Consider the following 17,374-nt stretch of genomic DNA (forward strand, 5'->3'; position numbering starts at 1 on the left):
ATAAAGAAGGCTTTCCAAGCTGCCAATTTTAAGGATGGCAAGGTCTTTATTTTTTAATGAAAATTATGAACAAGGCTTTGCCATTGCGCTTGACTACGACTTGTCTCACACCAATGAACTCAAGCTTCAAAAGAGAAGGGCCTCAGCTTATACCCCATCCTTTAACTTAGCTGTGATGCCCCAACCTGTCAAGTACCACCAAGCCAAACAGATCTCTAAGGAAAAAGTTGAAGACCTCAAGGTATTTTGAGGTTAGTTAGGACAGTAACAATGTGAATTTCTTGGTGATGTCAGTGCCAGTCAATCAACTTTACTTGCTGCAGAGGAGGAGGTGGCATGATGTGATGACCTGATCGACTACAAATTACCAACCATACCGTCCTCAGCACACCAGCTTCTTTAGTGGAGCAGACACATCATCCAGAGTGAGTGTTACCTTTGTTTAACATTTATTTATTACTTACTATCTATCTATCTATCTATTGCCAGACGCCTCAATCCCGTTTGGGGTGGCCACAAACAAATCGCCTCCAAGTCGCCCTGTCCCCCGCCATTTCACTCCCCTGCTCCCAACTCACACCCCCCTCTCTCATATACCTCTCCACCCCATCTCTCCATCTCATCCTCAGCCTCCCCCTCCCTCTTTCCCCCTCCACTTCACTCACATACACTCTCTTCGTCAGTCTTTGACCCTCCATCCTCTCCACATGGCCAAACCACCTCAGTGTGTTCCTCATAACGCTTCCTATCACATCCACATCAACACCACAACGCTCCTTTATATCCTCATTCGTCAGCCTGTCTCTCCATGTGACTCCACAGGCTCCTCTTAAATAACTCATTTCCACGGCTCTCACTCTTGACTTGTGTCCTTCCAACAACATCCAAGCTTCACTTCCGTACGTTAGAGTTGGTATCACAATACTGTCATGTAGTAACTTTTTCACTTCCATGCTCACTTCCCTGTTTCTTATCACTGCTTTCAAAGAACCAGCAACCTTTCTTCCCTGCTGTACCCTTTCAAGCACTTCACCCTCCAAACCTCTATCCTTACTCATCACACTACCCAAGTACTTAAACGTACTCACATTTTCCAATTCCTCACCATCCAACCTCGCTGTACATTCACTGACTTCACCTCTCTCAAAGACCATCACTTTACTCTTCCCTACATTCACCTTTAGATTCCGTTTCTTACACACTCTCCCAAACTCATCCACCAAGCCTTGCAGCTCCCCTTCGTCTTCACTCAACAACACGGTATCATCTGCAAACAACAGTACAGGGAGTTTCCAAACACTATCCTCTCTCACCAGGGCCACTCCAACATCCACTACCCTACCTTGTACCTCTTTTATTACCCCATCCATGTACAGATTGAACAACCATGGAGACATGACACTTACAATGACTTAAAATGTTTTTAGGATGAAAACCTATTATCTCATTAACTTCATTTATGTTCACTTCACATCATTATATTATTGAACATCAGTTTGCAACTATAACCATAAACAACAGTTTATTCAACACAACAGACACATTCTGCATTAAATAGGCTTTAAAATGATACCTCATTCAGCAAAACTGACAAATGTACAGTGGAGATATTATGATTTGCATTTTGGCAAACTTTAACCCTCATTTTCTCAAAACTTTGTTTCAGTGATTTTGCCCCAGTCATTCTCAATGCCTCATATGAGTGACGTGCAGGGTGGAAAAGGGAGGGGCAGACCTACAGTGCGATGGAGAGATGAAGTGGAGAGATATGAGAGAGGGGGGAATGTGAACTGAAGAGAGGGCAGCCAAATGAATGACAGGGCAATATGGAGGCAATTTGTTTCTGGCCATCCCTCATGGTATTAAGGCATCTGGTTACTGCTAGACAGATTCACGGATGATTACTGAAGACACAAGGCAACCACAATGTCTGCATCCATCAAACCAGTACATCCATCCACTTCCACAACATATAAAACAGAGGCGCAATACACAGACCACTCTCTACTCCACATACTGCCTGGTGTTATGAATTTTGTATTACAGGACAGCTCTGTACTATATTTACTACAATTTTTCCACCTTAACCCAAATTTTCCTACTTTTGCAACTTATTCCACATAGTTCAATGGCAGAGAAAGATAATATTGTGGCTCTACATCCTTGACACAACACCTCCTTGTGACCAACACCAATTATAAAACTATAGTAAAACCTCGATATAACGGACTTCAACAGACCAGAATTTGTTTTTATCAGAACTGAGGAGCTATCGGACTAAATTCTTATACAATAGACTGGAAAAAGCCCGATAAAGCCAGAAGCAGTCCGGACTGCCTGACCACTTCAGCTATGTTCACCACAATAAGGTATACAAAAAACATGTTTACCAGTGTACAGCATTATTATATATATTGTACTATTTGATTATTGTAGTGAAGGTATAATACAGTACAGTACTGCAATGGTAGTGAGAACAGTTTAAAAACCGTTGGTGCGATCTGGACTAATGTCTGATAAATTGAAAAAAGCCCAGGCTAGCAGGGGGAAGTCCAAATGTCACTTATATTGGAATTTTGTTTTTTTCGGAATGGCTTCGACCCCAATTAGTCCATTATAGTGAGGTTTTACTGTAGTGTTAATTTTGTATTACGTAGTAGCGACCATCATGCACTCATTTGATGCTGAGCTGCCTGTTTCTTCCCTCACCTTTATCATTCTTTCTCTATTTCTCTTATCTTTCCTGTCACCTTTATTACCCTTCTTTCAACTTCAGGTGACTCTACACTGAACAACAAGTTCAATGGTTTCCTGTACCCCAAGCAACCTTTTATAATTCCATGTATTGACCATATAACCAGACAACAGGGTGATGTGGAGCCTACTATGGTGCCCTGTTGACTGGGTGGAGAGACGCAAATGCAGTGTTCATCCGGAACCAAACCCCCACACTCTTCCCTGGGCCTAGCTGTGGTGAGGTGCAAGGGTGCCCAAAAGGCTTGATTGCTTGCCTGCGATTGATAGGTTGGCTCATCTAGACAGACCAGGTTTGATCAACAACAGCAAGTAGGCTAGTGTTTATCTATAACTAAGCAATGAAGATGAAGAGATGGCAATTTTAGGTCAAGTCAAAGTGAAAAGAGTATATCACCTGTTCCTTTTTCTTTGCGTCTTCATGGTCTGTGGTCTCTTCAGTCCCAGTGGCATCCTCATCCTTAAGAAGTAAATAATAATGGTAATAATACTAACACTAATACTGCTACTACTACTACTACTACTACTAATAATAACTGCAATATCGTCTTTGGCTTCTCAAAAATGCAAGTTATTCTTAAGAAATTCACAAACAATTGACACATATTTACATTTTTATGATTCCAAGAATTGTGATAGCACTCATATAAAACAGAAACAATGGCAGCCATTAAATCCTGTAACCATCTTGTACAATGTGACATCCATACAGTACAGCAGCAACAGCAGCAGTATCTGTGGCCACAGGTTCATCTGAAACATGAACCCAGTGGACTGCAAGATTAAGTTACCCTTCTCTGGCAGTTCACCAACTTCCCCTCAGAGGGTAGTGAAGAGGCTGAGGCATGACTGCATAACCAGGCAAAGGAATCACTCAGTTATAATGGTGCCACCACATGAAGGGGTCCCCCTCCAGCTCCATAGTAGAATGCATTATTATTTTATAATGATGATATGTTTCAAGGCATCACAACTTTTTCCATACAACTGGAAAAGGCAAACCTGTCAACCACAGGTAAGCAAGTGACCCTGCAGGGCCATCCCTTGCAGTTGTGAAACATAGGAAAGAAAGTGGAGGTTTGGTTCCTGGATGGGTGATGCACTGGCATCTCTCCACCCAGTTAACCGGGGCACCATAGTCGCCTCCACATCATCCCATTATCAGGTTATACAGTTAATAACCAGCACTGTAAATGGTTCTTTGGGTTACAGGAAACCATTAGGCTTGTCACTGAGTGTAGAGTAACCTTAGGAAGAAGTAGGCAGCACTGCATCAAGGGAGTAGATGATGGTCACCACCACCTATCACTGTAACTCATAAAAGTGGCCCAACTGAATGCAAGCCCCCAAAGGGAGAACAGTGGTTTGCAGGAGAGAGCAGCTTATGCCTGCAGTCGACACTCAGATGCGCCTTGGGTTGCAACTACTACTACGACTATTACTACTACTACTACTACTACTATCACTACTGTTACTACTGCTGCTGATACTGCTACTGTTGAAATAATCCCTGTTACAGTTAATATTGCCACCTTGTATGAGATATTCACTTTACCTCAGTTTCGTCATTATCCTTCATCAGCTGAGTCAAATTAACAGTGACATTCTTGACTGCTCCCACAGATGACACTGTGGCCTTGTCAGCATTTGAATTTTTGGAATCTGGAGTATTACCGTCATTCTTCCCACTCAGCTTGGCAACAACTCGATCTAGGGGATTGACTTTTCTTGTCTTCGGCGGACCTTCCAGCTCCAATTTCCGTTCCTCTGGGGGTTCAGGGTCGTTTTGTTTACCTACAGGCTCCCTCGGAACTTCTCGACTGCTGCTCGCTTGTGTTTTTGGTGCGGCTGGTTTACTCTGGCTGTCTGGAGTCTTTGTAACTTCTTTTGCACTTTCATTTTTCTTAGACAGTTCAGGCTTGATAACACCTTTCTCTGGGGATTTTTCAGTCCTGACAACACCTTTCTCTGGAGACTTTTCTGGCCTGACAACACTTTTCTCTGCCTTAATGCTACTCTTACTGGGTGACACCATTAGCTTAGCACCTTCCCTCTCCATCCTATAGTCTTTGAGGGGGTCATGAGTGCCAGTTTTCCCCCCTACCACTGGCCTGCTTGCATCCTCTCCAGTCCAGGGGTCAGGTCCATGGGGCAGTGGGTGGGGAGGATGGGAAGTGCCTGTTTTGGGGAGGGAGGATCCTGGTCTGGCAAGAGCAGTGGGGGCTCGGGCAGGTGGGTTCCTCATGGGCAGTAGGTCAGATGCATCATTCAGCATAAAACCCTCTCCTTCAAGGGCACCGGATGCCCTAAGCATTGCCTCTTCTTCCTACAAACAAATTAAGCAATATGGTCAGTTTACAGACATTGCTAAAATAAAGATTGAGAGCAGAGTGACAGACAGATAGATAGACAGACAGACAGACAGGCAAACAGAGAGCTAGCATATATAAAAAGGAAGTATTTCATTTACAATCACAGGTACGGTCAGTCATTGTTACAATTCTGGGACAAGTTCTAAAATACTCTCTCCATACAACTGATTCTGTAAATTGGATGAAACTGACAAATTTGCTCTTAGGGTGACAATGGAACCTTATCCCCTCCACCATGATGAATTAAAAAAAAAAAAAACTAAAAATAGACAGTTTTATCCAATAATTTTACTCAGTTCCAGCTGGGGTGTGTGGTTCATGTAGGTCCGGCTCAGGGAATATGGACGTCCCTGCCCTGCATAGTCCCGGGTCACTCTTGGGCAAGGTGTAACACCCGTCAGTCCACCAAAAAGGTAGTAGGTGTGTGGTTACCATTGTTCTGGGAGGTACTACCATGGCAGTGATGTGGTGGCTGGCCTTGCACAACACTCTCAGCCAGAGAACTCAACCACATTTACCAAGTAAGGTAGTCAAAGTCTGCACTGACACTATTACTCATACATATCTCCTATACATAGTTCATCCTCCATTTTCCCTGCACCTTGCCATGTGGAAAGACCCTGTTCCAACCCTGGCGAGGTGCTGTCTACCACAGGAAGGTGGCTGCTTGCTTGTGGTTGATGGGTCTGCTCAGCCAGACAGACTGGCATAGATAAACCACAGTAATTATGTGCACCATGGCCATATCTTGCAGCCAATGGGTCTAGGAATATGCAACACTCACCGGATCTTCCGTCTCAGTGTCGAACTCTTCTTCCTCTTCCTCTTCCACCTCCTCCTCCTCATACTCCTCCTCTCCCAAGTCTTCCTCATCCTCATACTCCTCCTCAGACGTGTGGAAATCCAGGTCATCGGTGTTAAATTCAAATCGCAGGTTCTTTGTCTCCTTTGGCTCCAGCAGGCTCATCCGGTCTATGCCTGAAATTAGGAAAATGTGTTAGTTCTAGGCCTGTATTCTTGCTGGGTTAAGGATGCTCCCTAACACCTCTTCCTAAGCAATTTATTTGGCTTATTACACCTTCCCATCCTCTTCTGTGTTACTTAAATCATCCTACTATCCCCATACTCTGCATAAATAACACACAAAATGATAATAGCCAATCATATTAAAAAATAAACTGGTGAGGAAGAGGTGTTAGGGAGCTTCCTTAACCACCATGAAAATGAGGCCTATGCTTACCTTTAGGATTGTACACATTGAAGTGGGTAATATGAAACTGGCTTGTCATTCAAAGTAGTCACCTAAGGGCATGGTAGCACTACAGTACATCAAATGAGTGGATGGTAGCTGCATTCACTTATCATCATATTAAAGGTGTTAAATATGACCTGCCTGTCACTGCTAATCCCTGCCACCCACTGCCCACAAAGCCTCTCATCAATAAATAAATAAATAAATATAAAAGAACCATACATCTATCTGTCTATCTGTCTGTCTATCTATCTATCTATCTAAAACCAGGCACTTTAATCCAGAAGGGGGTGACTTTGAACTATTGGCCTCCATGCCGCCCTGTCCTCCACCATCAAGCAACCCTCCCTCCATCTCACACCATTCTCCTCATATTAAATGGACAAACAGGGGCACAGCCATGATTTTGTTATGAGAGGGAACAGAATCTTAGTTATCATAATTTTTGAGATACAGCTTCTGGGGATGTATTATAACTGGTGGTAGGTGGTGGTGACCATCATCCACTCACTTGATGTAGTGCTGCCTACTTCTTCCTTTGCCTTTATCATTCTCTTTCTGTGTCTGCCCTCCTCTCTTCCTATTTCTCCCAAATTTCCTGTCACTTGGGCAAGGTGTCACTTTTTATTACTCTTCTTTTCCCTTCATGTGGCTTTACACTGAATGAGAAGCCAACTGGTTTCCTGTAAGCCAGAAAACCATTTACAATGCCAGATGGTAACCATACAACCAACTCATACATGTTCTCTAAGTGTCACTAAGTGGGTTGGTTGAGGGTTAGTGCCCCTCCCCTTTAAACAGCCAACTCTAGGACAAATGGCCACCCCTCACAGGATTATGGCATCTGGCTGTAGATAGACAGATAGACAGATAATTTAAATAAAAATGTATCTTGTGTTAAACAGCAAAGAGAACAATCCTGGGAACAATCACTAATAGCCATTGAGTACATAAAAATATAAGTAAATGACACAGTGACTGCCCTCCCATGTAGCTTAACCTTAACACCCTGACTGTGCCCACTGGTGTTAATTCTGACCTGCCCTGTCACCGCCAACCCCCGCCTCTGCCCCACAAGGTATCACCATGACTGCTGGTGTGTGACTGAGCCTGGCATACCTGAGACAGCCCCTTATCAATAAATCAATGGCAGACTGGAAGCAACATCCGGGAAGTGGCACAACACAGACATTCCTGAGATGACATATGATGATGGGAGAAATTTTTGCGGGGCTTGATGAACCCCATGACTCTGATGATGCATACAGTATTATTTTATGGATTTATTCTATAAGCATACAAAGAGTCAACATCCAGCAACTGTTAGGAAGTACCTAACACATTTTGGCATTTGGGTTAGCTTCCAGTCCACACAAAACATTAGATGTATCATGGCCAACCCCAATACAAGGATTCTTTGACAGGAAACATGGTGACATTTATGTATAATGTTATGTTATGTTGTGATAGGTGGTGGTGACCATCATCCACTCACTTGATGCCATGCTGCCAAATTCTTCCATCACCTCTTTCGTTCTTTTTATGAGTCTGCCCTCCTCTCTTCCTATTTCTCCCATCTTTCCTGTCACTTTTTATTACTCTCCTTTCCTTTACAGGTGGTTTTACATTGACTGACAAGCCTAATGGTTCCCCGTAAGCCAGGAAATCATTTACAATGCTGGGTGGTAACCATACAACTACGCCATGTGTGTTCTCTACATGTCAACAAGTGGGTTGGTGGAAGGTTAGTGCCCCTCTCCGTAAAACAACTAACTTAGAGACAAATGGCCACCCCTTATGGGATTATGACATCTGGCTATAGACAGACAGATAGATAGAGATGTTATGTTCTCACTCTACATGTTACTGATATATCTCCCTTTATCATGCCTTCTCCTCCCTTGCTTTTTGGACAATATAAGCATTCCAAAGGTGAAATGAAATGATGTAAAAGATATCTGCACATCTCAGTAAACCCTGGGACTCAGATTATATATTTTATTGGCTTATTCTTACTCCTTCCTTACTTTGTTTACTTCCTCACTCCCCTTCTTTTCGACAACACAAGCATTCCAAGAGTGAAATATGATGAGGGGAGAGACTTTTGTAAGCCTCAGTTAACCCTGTGACTCAAATGATGTATTATATTGTACTCTATTGATTTATTCTTGCCATACATTCGCTGATATTTCTCCCTCTGTCATCCTTCCTCTTTCCTTGCATTCTGGATGATAAAAAAATTCCGTGAGTGAAATGTGACGATGAGAAAGCAAGAGGTGGCAAAAATAAAATGAGGAACAATAACACAAAATCCGAGTATGAAATGTAATGATGAGAGAGCAAGAAGTCTCAAAAATAAAATAAAAAAGATATCTCAGGGTTGAAGGGATTAAAAGCAGAATTCATATAACTTAAAGGCAAAATTCATATTACTTACCGGTACCTCTGTTTGCGGCTGCCCCGGTGACCAGCACAGGGCCTTTGAGGATGGACTTTGGAGGGGATGAGTCCATAGCCATGACTGCCCCATCGCCTTCCCCCCTTGCTGAACCCCTTCGACTCCCCACCTGCTTCTCCCCTCCTTGGCCCCCTCTCCATTGCTCCTCTCCATCCTTCTGAGTGGGCTGTCTTCTCAATGGGGGGTTGTTATGAGCTGGAAAAAATAAACATACAATTAAACTCCACAGCCATGAGATGAGATATAGCTTACTCCATTTTCCTCCCCTCTCCCTCTCCCTCCTCTGCCTCTCCACACCTTGTTCCTCTCTCCACTGCTCCTCTCCATCCTTCTGAGCTGACTATCTTCTCAATGGGGGGTTACTGTGCGCTGGAAAAATAACTATGATTAAACTGTGGAGGTGATGAGACCAGGGATATTTTTATTTTTTTCTGTTCCATCCCCTTCCCTCCATCCTCTTGTTGTCTCTGCCCTGCCCCTTCATCAAACAGAAGAGGCTAAAGTTTGATATGTGGTGACTATCAAGGCCTTACTGTACTATATATCATCATCATCATCATCATCATCATCACTGTTGTCACTGTCCTCTTCCTCCTCCTCATCATCATCATCATTGTTGTCACTGTTATGCTTCTCCTCCTCCTCCTCCTCCTCATCATCATCATCATCATCATCATCATCACCATCATCATTGTTGTCATTCTCTTCCTCCTCCTCCTCCTCCTCCTCATCATCATCATCATCATCATCATCATTATTGTTATCACTCTCTTCCTCCTCTTCCTCCTCCTCATCCTCATCCTCCTCATCATCATCATCATCACCATCATCATCATTGTCATCCTCATCCTTTTATGCACCTTGGATGGTTCAACCCTAATTTCCACCTAAGAGATGGTGTGAGGCAGGATCCAGAAACAAAGAAAGTAAAGCATAAAAGCAAAATACTGAATATAAAGACAATGAACCTATTCAATCCAAATACACATTACATCTCTCTGGAACTCGCTTCCCCCGAGTTGTTTCCTCCCAAACTTCAACCTACAGCTGTTCAAGTCCAACTGTTACAGATTTTTTATGAATGGAGGATGCCTGTAATCTGGTGTATGGATTATTTTTCATTCATCTGTTTTTCCTTTGTACTGTTAAAAAAAAAAAAATGGTACACTTGATCAAAAAAATATCTTTACATCCATCGTTTTTACATTTTGAAACAGTGGATGAATATAATGAAAATATTCTCAAATAACTACTCACAGTTGTACATGAATAGAAATTTTATCAGTACAACAGGAAGAACTTTCAGCAACATATGAAGCAAACAAATCATCCAGAAATATTCGGCTAAAGAAAAAAATGCAGTAAGGAAGAGTGCTCTATGTGAAACCATCAATCACCCCTGTAAAGATGTTTTTTTGGACTGACTGCATATCCTTGCTAATGCTTGATAATTCTTTCAGCTTAAGTGAGAGATTCTGTAGCATGGGGACTGAGGAAGGCTTCAACTAACCCTTCTGGTTCCAATAATCTCTCTTACACAGCAAAATATCACCTAGTAGCAACAGGAAGAATATTGGAATTAATGTGAACATATGAGGGATGGGTGTACGCTGGGGGAGGGCAGTGAAATATCAGGGGACAGGGTGACATGGAGGTGATTTGTTTGTGGCCACCCTGTACAGGATTAAGGCATCTGGCTATAGATAGACAGACAGAACACATTATCTATCTACTAACTATCTACTGCCAGATGCCTTCATCTTGTAAAGGGTGGCCTCAAACAAATCACCTCCATGTCACCCTCTCCCCCACCATTTCACTGCCCTGCTCCTGGCTCACACCCCTCTCTCTCATATACCCTGCACTCCATCCCTCCATCTCATCCTTGGCCCTCCCTTTCCCCCTCCCCACCTCACTCACATACACTCTCCCCTTCCTGATGGGGATAAAAACAAAATAATGTTGTCACAAGAATTAATTTTCAATACAGTTGGAGTGCAAGAGCAACATTATCAAATCAATTACCATGCCAAAGTTACAAGAAATTTAAAAAAATACGATGTACACCATATTCTTGAGAAAGCTGAGGCAATAATCAGTGAAATGGTCAAGTTATAACTGCCTTCCATCATGCAATACAGCCACATGATACACACACACACACACACACACACACACACACACACACACACACACACACACACACACACACACACAAAACATACTGCTCTCTCTCACACACACACACACACACACACACACACACACACACACACACACCAAAGAAACGTAATGCTCACGTGAAGCAAATTCCCATTACATTAAGCCAGCCAAATTCTACGAACAGGTCCTTTGATACTGCATGTGTATTGCTTTTTCCAATAACTTCAGCACTAAGACACTAAAACTTCTTGCTAAACGTCTTAAATTTGTAAAGTATTTGTGAAGGTTCAAGGAAGAAAGCGTGAGCCTGGGCAATTAGGTAATGAAGTGGTGACAGTAAGTGCTTTTGTTCGTGTAATCTAATAATTCTACCCTACATGCATTTACTCTACTCTCTTCACTTTAACTTGGCCTATATTTACGTCCATTTCCAGGTTAGTGTGGTGTGGTGTGGTGTTGTATAATGTAGCGTAGTGTAGTGTGGTGTGGTGTGGTGTGGTATGATGTAGTGTAGTGTGGTGTGGTGTGGTGTGGTGTGGTGTGGTGTGGTGTGGTGTAGCGTAGTGTGGTGTGGTATGATGTAGTGTAGTGTGGTGTGGTGTGGTATGGTGTGGTGTGGTGTGGTGTAGTGCAGTATGGTGTTTTGTGGTGTGGTAAGTTTCCCTCCCTATCCTGCTCCCATAACACCTGTGCACTCAATCAACAGGTGTGCCTCTTGCCCACCTGTGCTGAGCTGATTCAAGTGTTTCCCATTCTCAATCTCACCGTCCATGGCTATATGAAGGAAATAGGTGTAATAAGTAAACCTGACTGCTGCCCATCATCATCATCATCATCATCACCATCATCATCATCATCATCACCACCACCACCACCACCACCACCATCTTAATCACCACCACCACCACCACCACACCATCATCATCATCACCTTTTTTTCACCTATGGATGGGGTGAGGTAGGATCCATATAAGAAGAAAATGGAAAAAAAGATGGAGAATTATGAACAGCAAGCTCAGTTAAATGGGCCAAACACTAATCCACATAACATTTAAGCCCAAGGAACCCTCACCCCACCTCACAGACATAACCAGTACACACACACACACACACACACACACACACACACACACACACACACACACACACACACACACACACCGCTCGCTGACGCAGTGGTAATGTTCTCGCTTGCCACCTGGTAGACGGGAGTTCGCGCCTCGCTCAGGTTGCGAAAAGTTTCACTGAAGAAGTGGGTGGTTACTGTCCCCCTTGAGCAAGGGGATGGGTGTGTGGGTGTGTGAAGGTCACAGCCTTGCCCTTAGATCGGACTATATGAGCTCTCAGCTCCCTTCCGGGAGGGTAAAATGCTGACGATCACGACCATCAAGTGATCCTGACCGACCCGGTGAATTACACATATACAAAGGCATGGTAATTTTCACTGTAAGTTCCCTTCACATGCACTTGCCAGTTTATCAGCATATGTCACCCATGAAATATATAAATATACAGTATATATAAGTAAATAAATATAGGTATGGATAAATACGTGACCAAACTCGTCTCATGTATGAATGGATTTTGAATATAAGTACAGAAAAATTAATAACAAAACTCTCTTTATGTATGGAGGTTCTGAATTTGGCTCTCTGTTATCTTGTTTTTTTTTTCTTTTTTCTTGGAGGGAATAATTTGTGGGTTTCTGGCCTTTGGTTCCTTCTTCCTTGCTTTAAAAAAAAAAAAACAAGTGCTCTCCAACACTAGCAACATATTTCCTTCAGCAATTCAACCCCCTATCAACTCAGTGGACTCATCAACGTACACACCTTGCTCTCTCACTCCTAGTCGACATCATAATTAATCTTTGCCTGTGTTGCTAGCTCAGTAAATGGTTTATGATGGAAGAGCTGAAAGGAAGGATGGAACTGGAGTGTATTGGTGCTGTGATGAGGAGATGGTCTGGGCATGTAGAGAGGATTGGGGATGACAACTGGGTGCAGAGAGTGAGAAATGTGAACACTAGATGTAGGGCTGCGAGAGGCAGACCAAAAAAGACCTGGGACAACTTTACAGAGTGTGATCTCAGGGATATGGGACTGAACAGGGAGGCTGCCAGAGATCAAGTAGCATGCACAGCCGCCATTAGCTGACCAAGACCGACACATGCAAGCATGTTGGAGTCTTTAAAAACAAAACAAATGAAACAAACTTACCTTCCCTTTTGTCCTGGTGCTGAGGGCTTTTGACACCACCACTGAGAGGCCTTAAGGGAGCCTGTTACACACATACGAGAAGAAAGGTATGCATTATTAATATCCATGAATGCACAATTAATGGCAGTTGTCATTATAAACATGAAAGATACGCATGATTAATATTTACAATTGCACAATAAATTACAGTTATTATAGACAGTACCGTATAGGCTAATAAATAATACAAAATACTCTGACATAACATAAAGCCATGAATAAGCAATAAATGGCAGTTTTCATTATAAACAGTAAGGCAGTTTGTGGGAACACATCTACAGTGTTAAGTGACGAATTACTGGGCCAATCTTGCCTTACAACCAAGTTACATTCCAAGAAACTGATCAATCATACTCTAACCATAGGAATCATAGTAACTGTCAATAAAAAATTATGCTTTGTAGGGGATTGTAGAGAGTGCATAAGTGAAAATGGCATTCATTTCATTCATTCATTCATCATCCAATCTACGTTGCCCCATGAAGAGCATAGGGGCCCAGGGCTAGGCAGTTGGTCCTGACATTTATGATGAGAGTGACCAGCCTCACTCATCCCTGAGCAGCATTACGTGAGCAATAAACTCCAACCACCCCTTGGATATAAACCTTCACTGGCTCAATCCGACTGGAGTGCCTTAATTACCCACTAAACCACCAGGCACCATAATTTGATTATATGGTTACCACCCAGCATAGTAAATGGTTTCCTGGTGTACAGGAAACCATTTGGCTTGTCACTCAGTGTAGAGTCACCCACAGGCAGAAGGAAGAGGAATGAATGAAGGAACGAAAGACAGAAGAGGGAGTGTAAAGTCACCCATAGGCAGAAGGATGAGGAAAGAATGAAGGAAAGAAAGACAGAAGAGGATGGAAGAAAAGAAGGATGGAGGAAAGGAAAGGGCAGACACCCGAGAACAGCACTACATTGCGTGAGTGGACGATGAGCGCCCCCACCAATGGCAATTATATATATGAAAAATGGGTTCTAAAATTTTATGTTTCTATAAATGAATGGGAGGGCAAGCTGAGGGGAGGGCAGCAAAATGGTGGGGGACAGGATGATATGGAGGTGATTTGTTTGTGGCCATCTCTTATGGGATTAAGGAGACTGGCTATAGATAGGCAGAGAGACAGGTAAATAGAATAAATGAACAATCAGATAAAGGATGTGACAGGAAGCATTAGGAGAAACACACTGTGGTGGTTTTGCCATGTGGAGAGAATGGAGAGTGACAGACTGACGAGAAGAGTGTATGTGAGTGAGGTGGAGGGGGAGAGAGGGAGGGGGAGGCTGAGGATGAGATGGAGGGATGGAATGGAGAGGTATATGAGAGAGGGGGGTGTGAGTTGGGAGCAGGGCAGTGAAATTGCAGGGGACAGGGTGACGTGGAGGCAGTTTGTGGCCACCACGTATGGGATTAAGGCGTCTGGCAACAGATAAATAGATAGACATAGCAAGGTTGGCTTGTACTTACCAATTGAGATGCGCCACCCCTGTTGGCTGCTGCGATAGGTGCCAGGGGTGTCAGCTGTCCTCCTATGGGTGGGACTCGACCACCTCCTAAAGGGGAGCCTCCGAGCACAGGTTTACCCAGTGGCGGAGGTGCTGCCAGGGAAGACGGGGTTCCAAGGGGAGGAGGACCTAGGGGGGAGCGACCCAGACCCCGCCCAGAGCCGTCCCTCCCACCTAACATGGGGGGATTCGGGGCACTAACTAAGGGACTGGAGGCAGGTTTGGTTTCTCCAGCTTTACGATCCTGCCTTTCGTTGTTCTCACGCTCTTTATCTCTCTCACTCACATCACCATTACTGTCTTTAAGCACTTTAGTCTGATCATCATTTACAACATTCCTGTCACTGCCACCTGACTTTTCCAGAGTAACACCATCTTTAACCTTACCATCATCACTGTCAATACACTTTAAGTCCCTATCTGAAGGCACAATAGAGGCACTGGCATCTTTGTGAGGCTCTTTTGCATCATCCTTGTCAGAACTTGAGGTTTTTCCAAGTTGACAAGGATTCACTGGCTCTCCTGACTCTTCCTGACGTGAGATCGGGTGCTCACATTTCTGAATCAAGTTGGAATCCTGTTGGCTTTGGTGTGAGAGGGTGCGGTGGTCTGAATTCTCACCATCAGAGCCTTCACGGTCACTCAACTGATATCGTAGGAACTCGGAAATCAGCTGGTCCTCCTCTGTATCAAACTCTTCACTGCAAGAGTCTGGCAAGGAGAAAAAGTTGGTAAGATACATGGAGAAAAAATCAATATATTAAACACCCAAATTTCAAATACTGTACAATTTAATTCACGAGTTACATGGAGAAACAAACTGACAAATGAGGAAATGAAGGAGCATTGTGGTGTGGATGTGGATGTGACAGAAAGCATTAGGAGAAATACACTGAGGCAGTCTAGCCATGTGGAGAGGATGGAGAGCAGGAGACTAATGAGGAGAGTGTATGTGAGTAAGGTGGAGGGGGGGAGAAGGAGGGGGAGGCCAAGGATGAGATGCAGGGATGGAGTGGAGAGGTATATGAGAGAGGGAGTTGTGAGCTGGGAACAGGGCAGTGAAATGGCAGGGGACAGGGCGATATGGAGGCGATTTCTTTGTGGCCACCCCTTACTGGATTAAGTCATCTGGCAATGGATAGACAGGTGGACTTTTGAATGGATGGAAAATAGTCAAAGCCTTCATTAACAGCTACACTACTTCAACACTCTTCTATGCTGGATAACTAAAAAAAACTTTCTAACATTCTAACACAAAGTTTCAATTAAGCTGGGTTATGCTAGTCTATCCTCCAATATTCTTGTATTTCGTACTTCACGGTTTCAGCCTGAACCCTCACATATGACTTTTGTTTTTGATAAGACAGTGTACGTTAAAATACTGTCTACATCCATCTATAGTCAATTGCCCTAATCCCGTAAGGGGTGGCCACAAACAAATCACCTCCATGTCCTGTCCCCTCCCCTCAGCTCACACACCCCCTCTCTCACATACCCAGCAACCAGTAATTTTTTTGTGTGTGTGGATAACTCAATTGTAAGCCTGAAAACATAAGACCAAATATCTGTTACTTTCAATGCTAGAATGAACTGTAGAGTGATAGTGTATTGTTGATAATAAGCATATAGTGTAGTTCAGGAATGCTCTAGTCTTGAAAATGACCACTGAAGAGAAATATAGACAGATAGATAGATAAATGGATAGATAGATAGACAGACAGATAGACAGATGGATGGACAGATTGAGGGACTGACATATGGACTGATATACTGACAGAGAGAGAGAGAGACAGACAGACTGATATATAGACAGACAGACAGGCAGAGAGACAGATATACAGACAGACATATAGATAGACAGACAAATAGATAGCATACCTGTGGAGGTGGTGGTTCTGTGGCGGGTGAGGAGGGAGCGTACGATGGAGTCAACTGGGTGGGTCCAACGACTCTCACCCGTTTCTCGATTGAAATAGTATACGCCGTGATGCTGATCCTCCCTGCCATATATTATCATCATTATCATTATTATTATTATTATTATTGTTACTGTCATCATCATTATTGTTATTGTTATTATTATTATCACTCATCATCATCATCATCATCATCATCATTATTATCACTGTTATTATTATCATTATCATTACTACTGTCATCATCATTTTTGTTATCGTTATCATTATTATTGCTATCATCATCATTATCATCATTATCATCACTTCCGAATTCATCATTATTATCATTATCATCTGTAGTGTACTCCTCCTCCTCCTCTTCATCATCATCACCATCATCATCATCATCATCATCATCATCATCATCATCATCATCATCATCATCATCATCATCACCAACCTGACTTACAAACTTTCCATTATATTAGGGGGTCATGTTGTTTGGTTATGGTAGCTCCCTAACACCTTTTCCCAAGTGATTTGGTCTGTTTACTGCAATTTACTGCCCTCTTCTGTGTTGCATAAATCCTTCCAATAACCCCATACTCTGCATAAATAACACACAAAAGGATATTAACTAGCCACATCCAAAAACAAATCATTGGGGAAAAGGTGCTAGGGAGTTTTCTTAACTGACAAGAGTACCAACT

General features: G+C 43.1%; 1 protein-coding gene across 1 annotated transcript in view; it reads right to left on the bottom strand.

Annotated features, from left to right (window-relative positions):
• LOC145396383 (uncharacterized) overlaps positions 1–17,374 on the bottom strand; it is a 50,924-nt gene that overhangs the window by 16,944 nt on the left and 16,606 nt on the right. The window contains exons 3-9 of the mRNA XM_080269775.1: positions 16,645–16,766; positions 14,729–15,477; positions 13,216–13,276; positions 8,816–9,031; positions 5,911–6,104; positions 4,310–5,080; positions 3,152–3,214 (exon numbers count right to left, since the gene is read on the bottom strand). Of these exons, the coding sequence (XP_080125901.1) occupies positions 3,152–3,214; positions 4,310–5,080; positions 5,911–6,104; positions 8,816–9,031; positions 13,216–13,276; positions 14,729–15,477; positions 16,645–16,766 (2,176 nt within the window). The remainder of the gene's footprint in view (positions 1–3,151; positions 3,215–4,309; positions 5,081–5,910; positions 6,105–8,815; positions 9,032–13,215; positions 13,277–14,728; positions 15,478–16,644; positions 16,767–17,374) is intronic.

Source organism: Coenobita brevimanus, chromosome 37 (genome assembly GCF_032717465.1).
Source record: "Coenobita brevimanus isolate Jiangsu-jjx chromosome 37, ASM3271746v2, whole genome shotgun sequence".
Classification (NCBI taxonomy): Eukaryota; Metazoa; Arthropoda; class Malacostraca; order Decapoda; family Coenobitidae; genus Coenobita; species Coenobita brevimanus.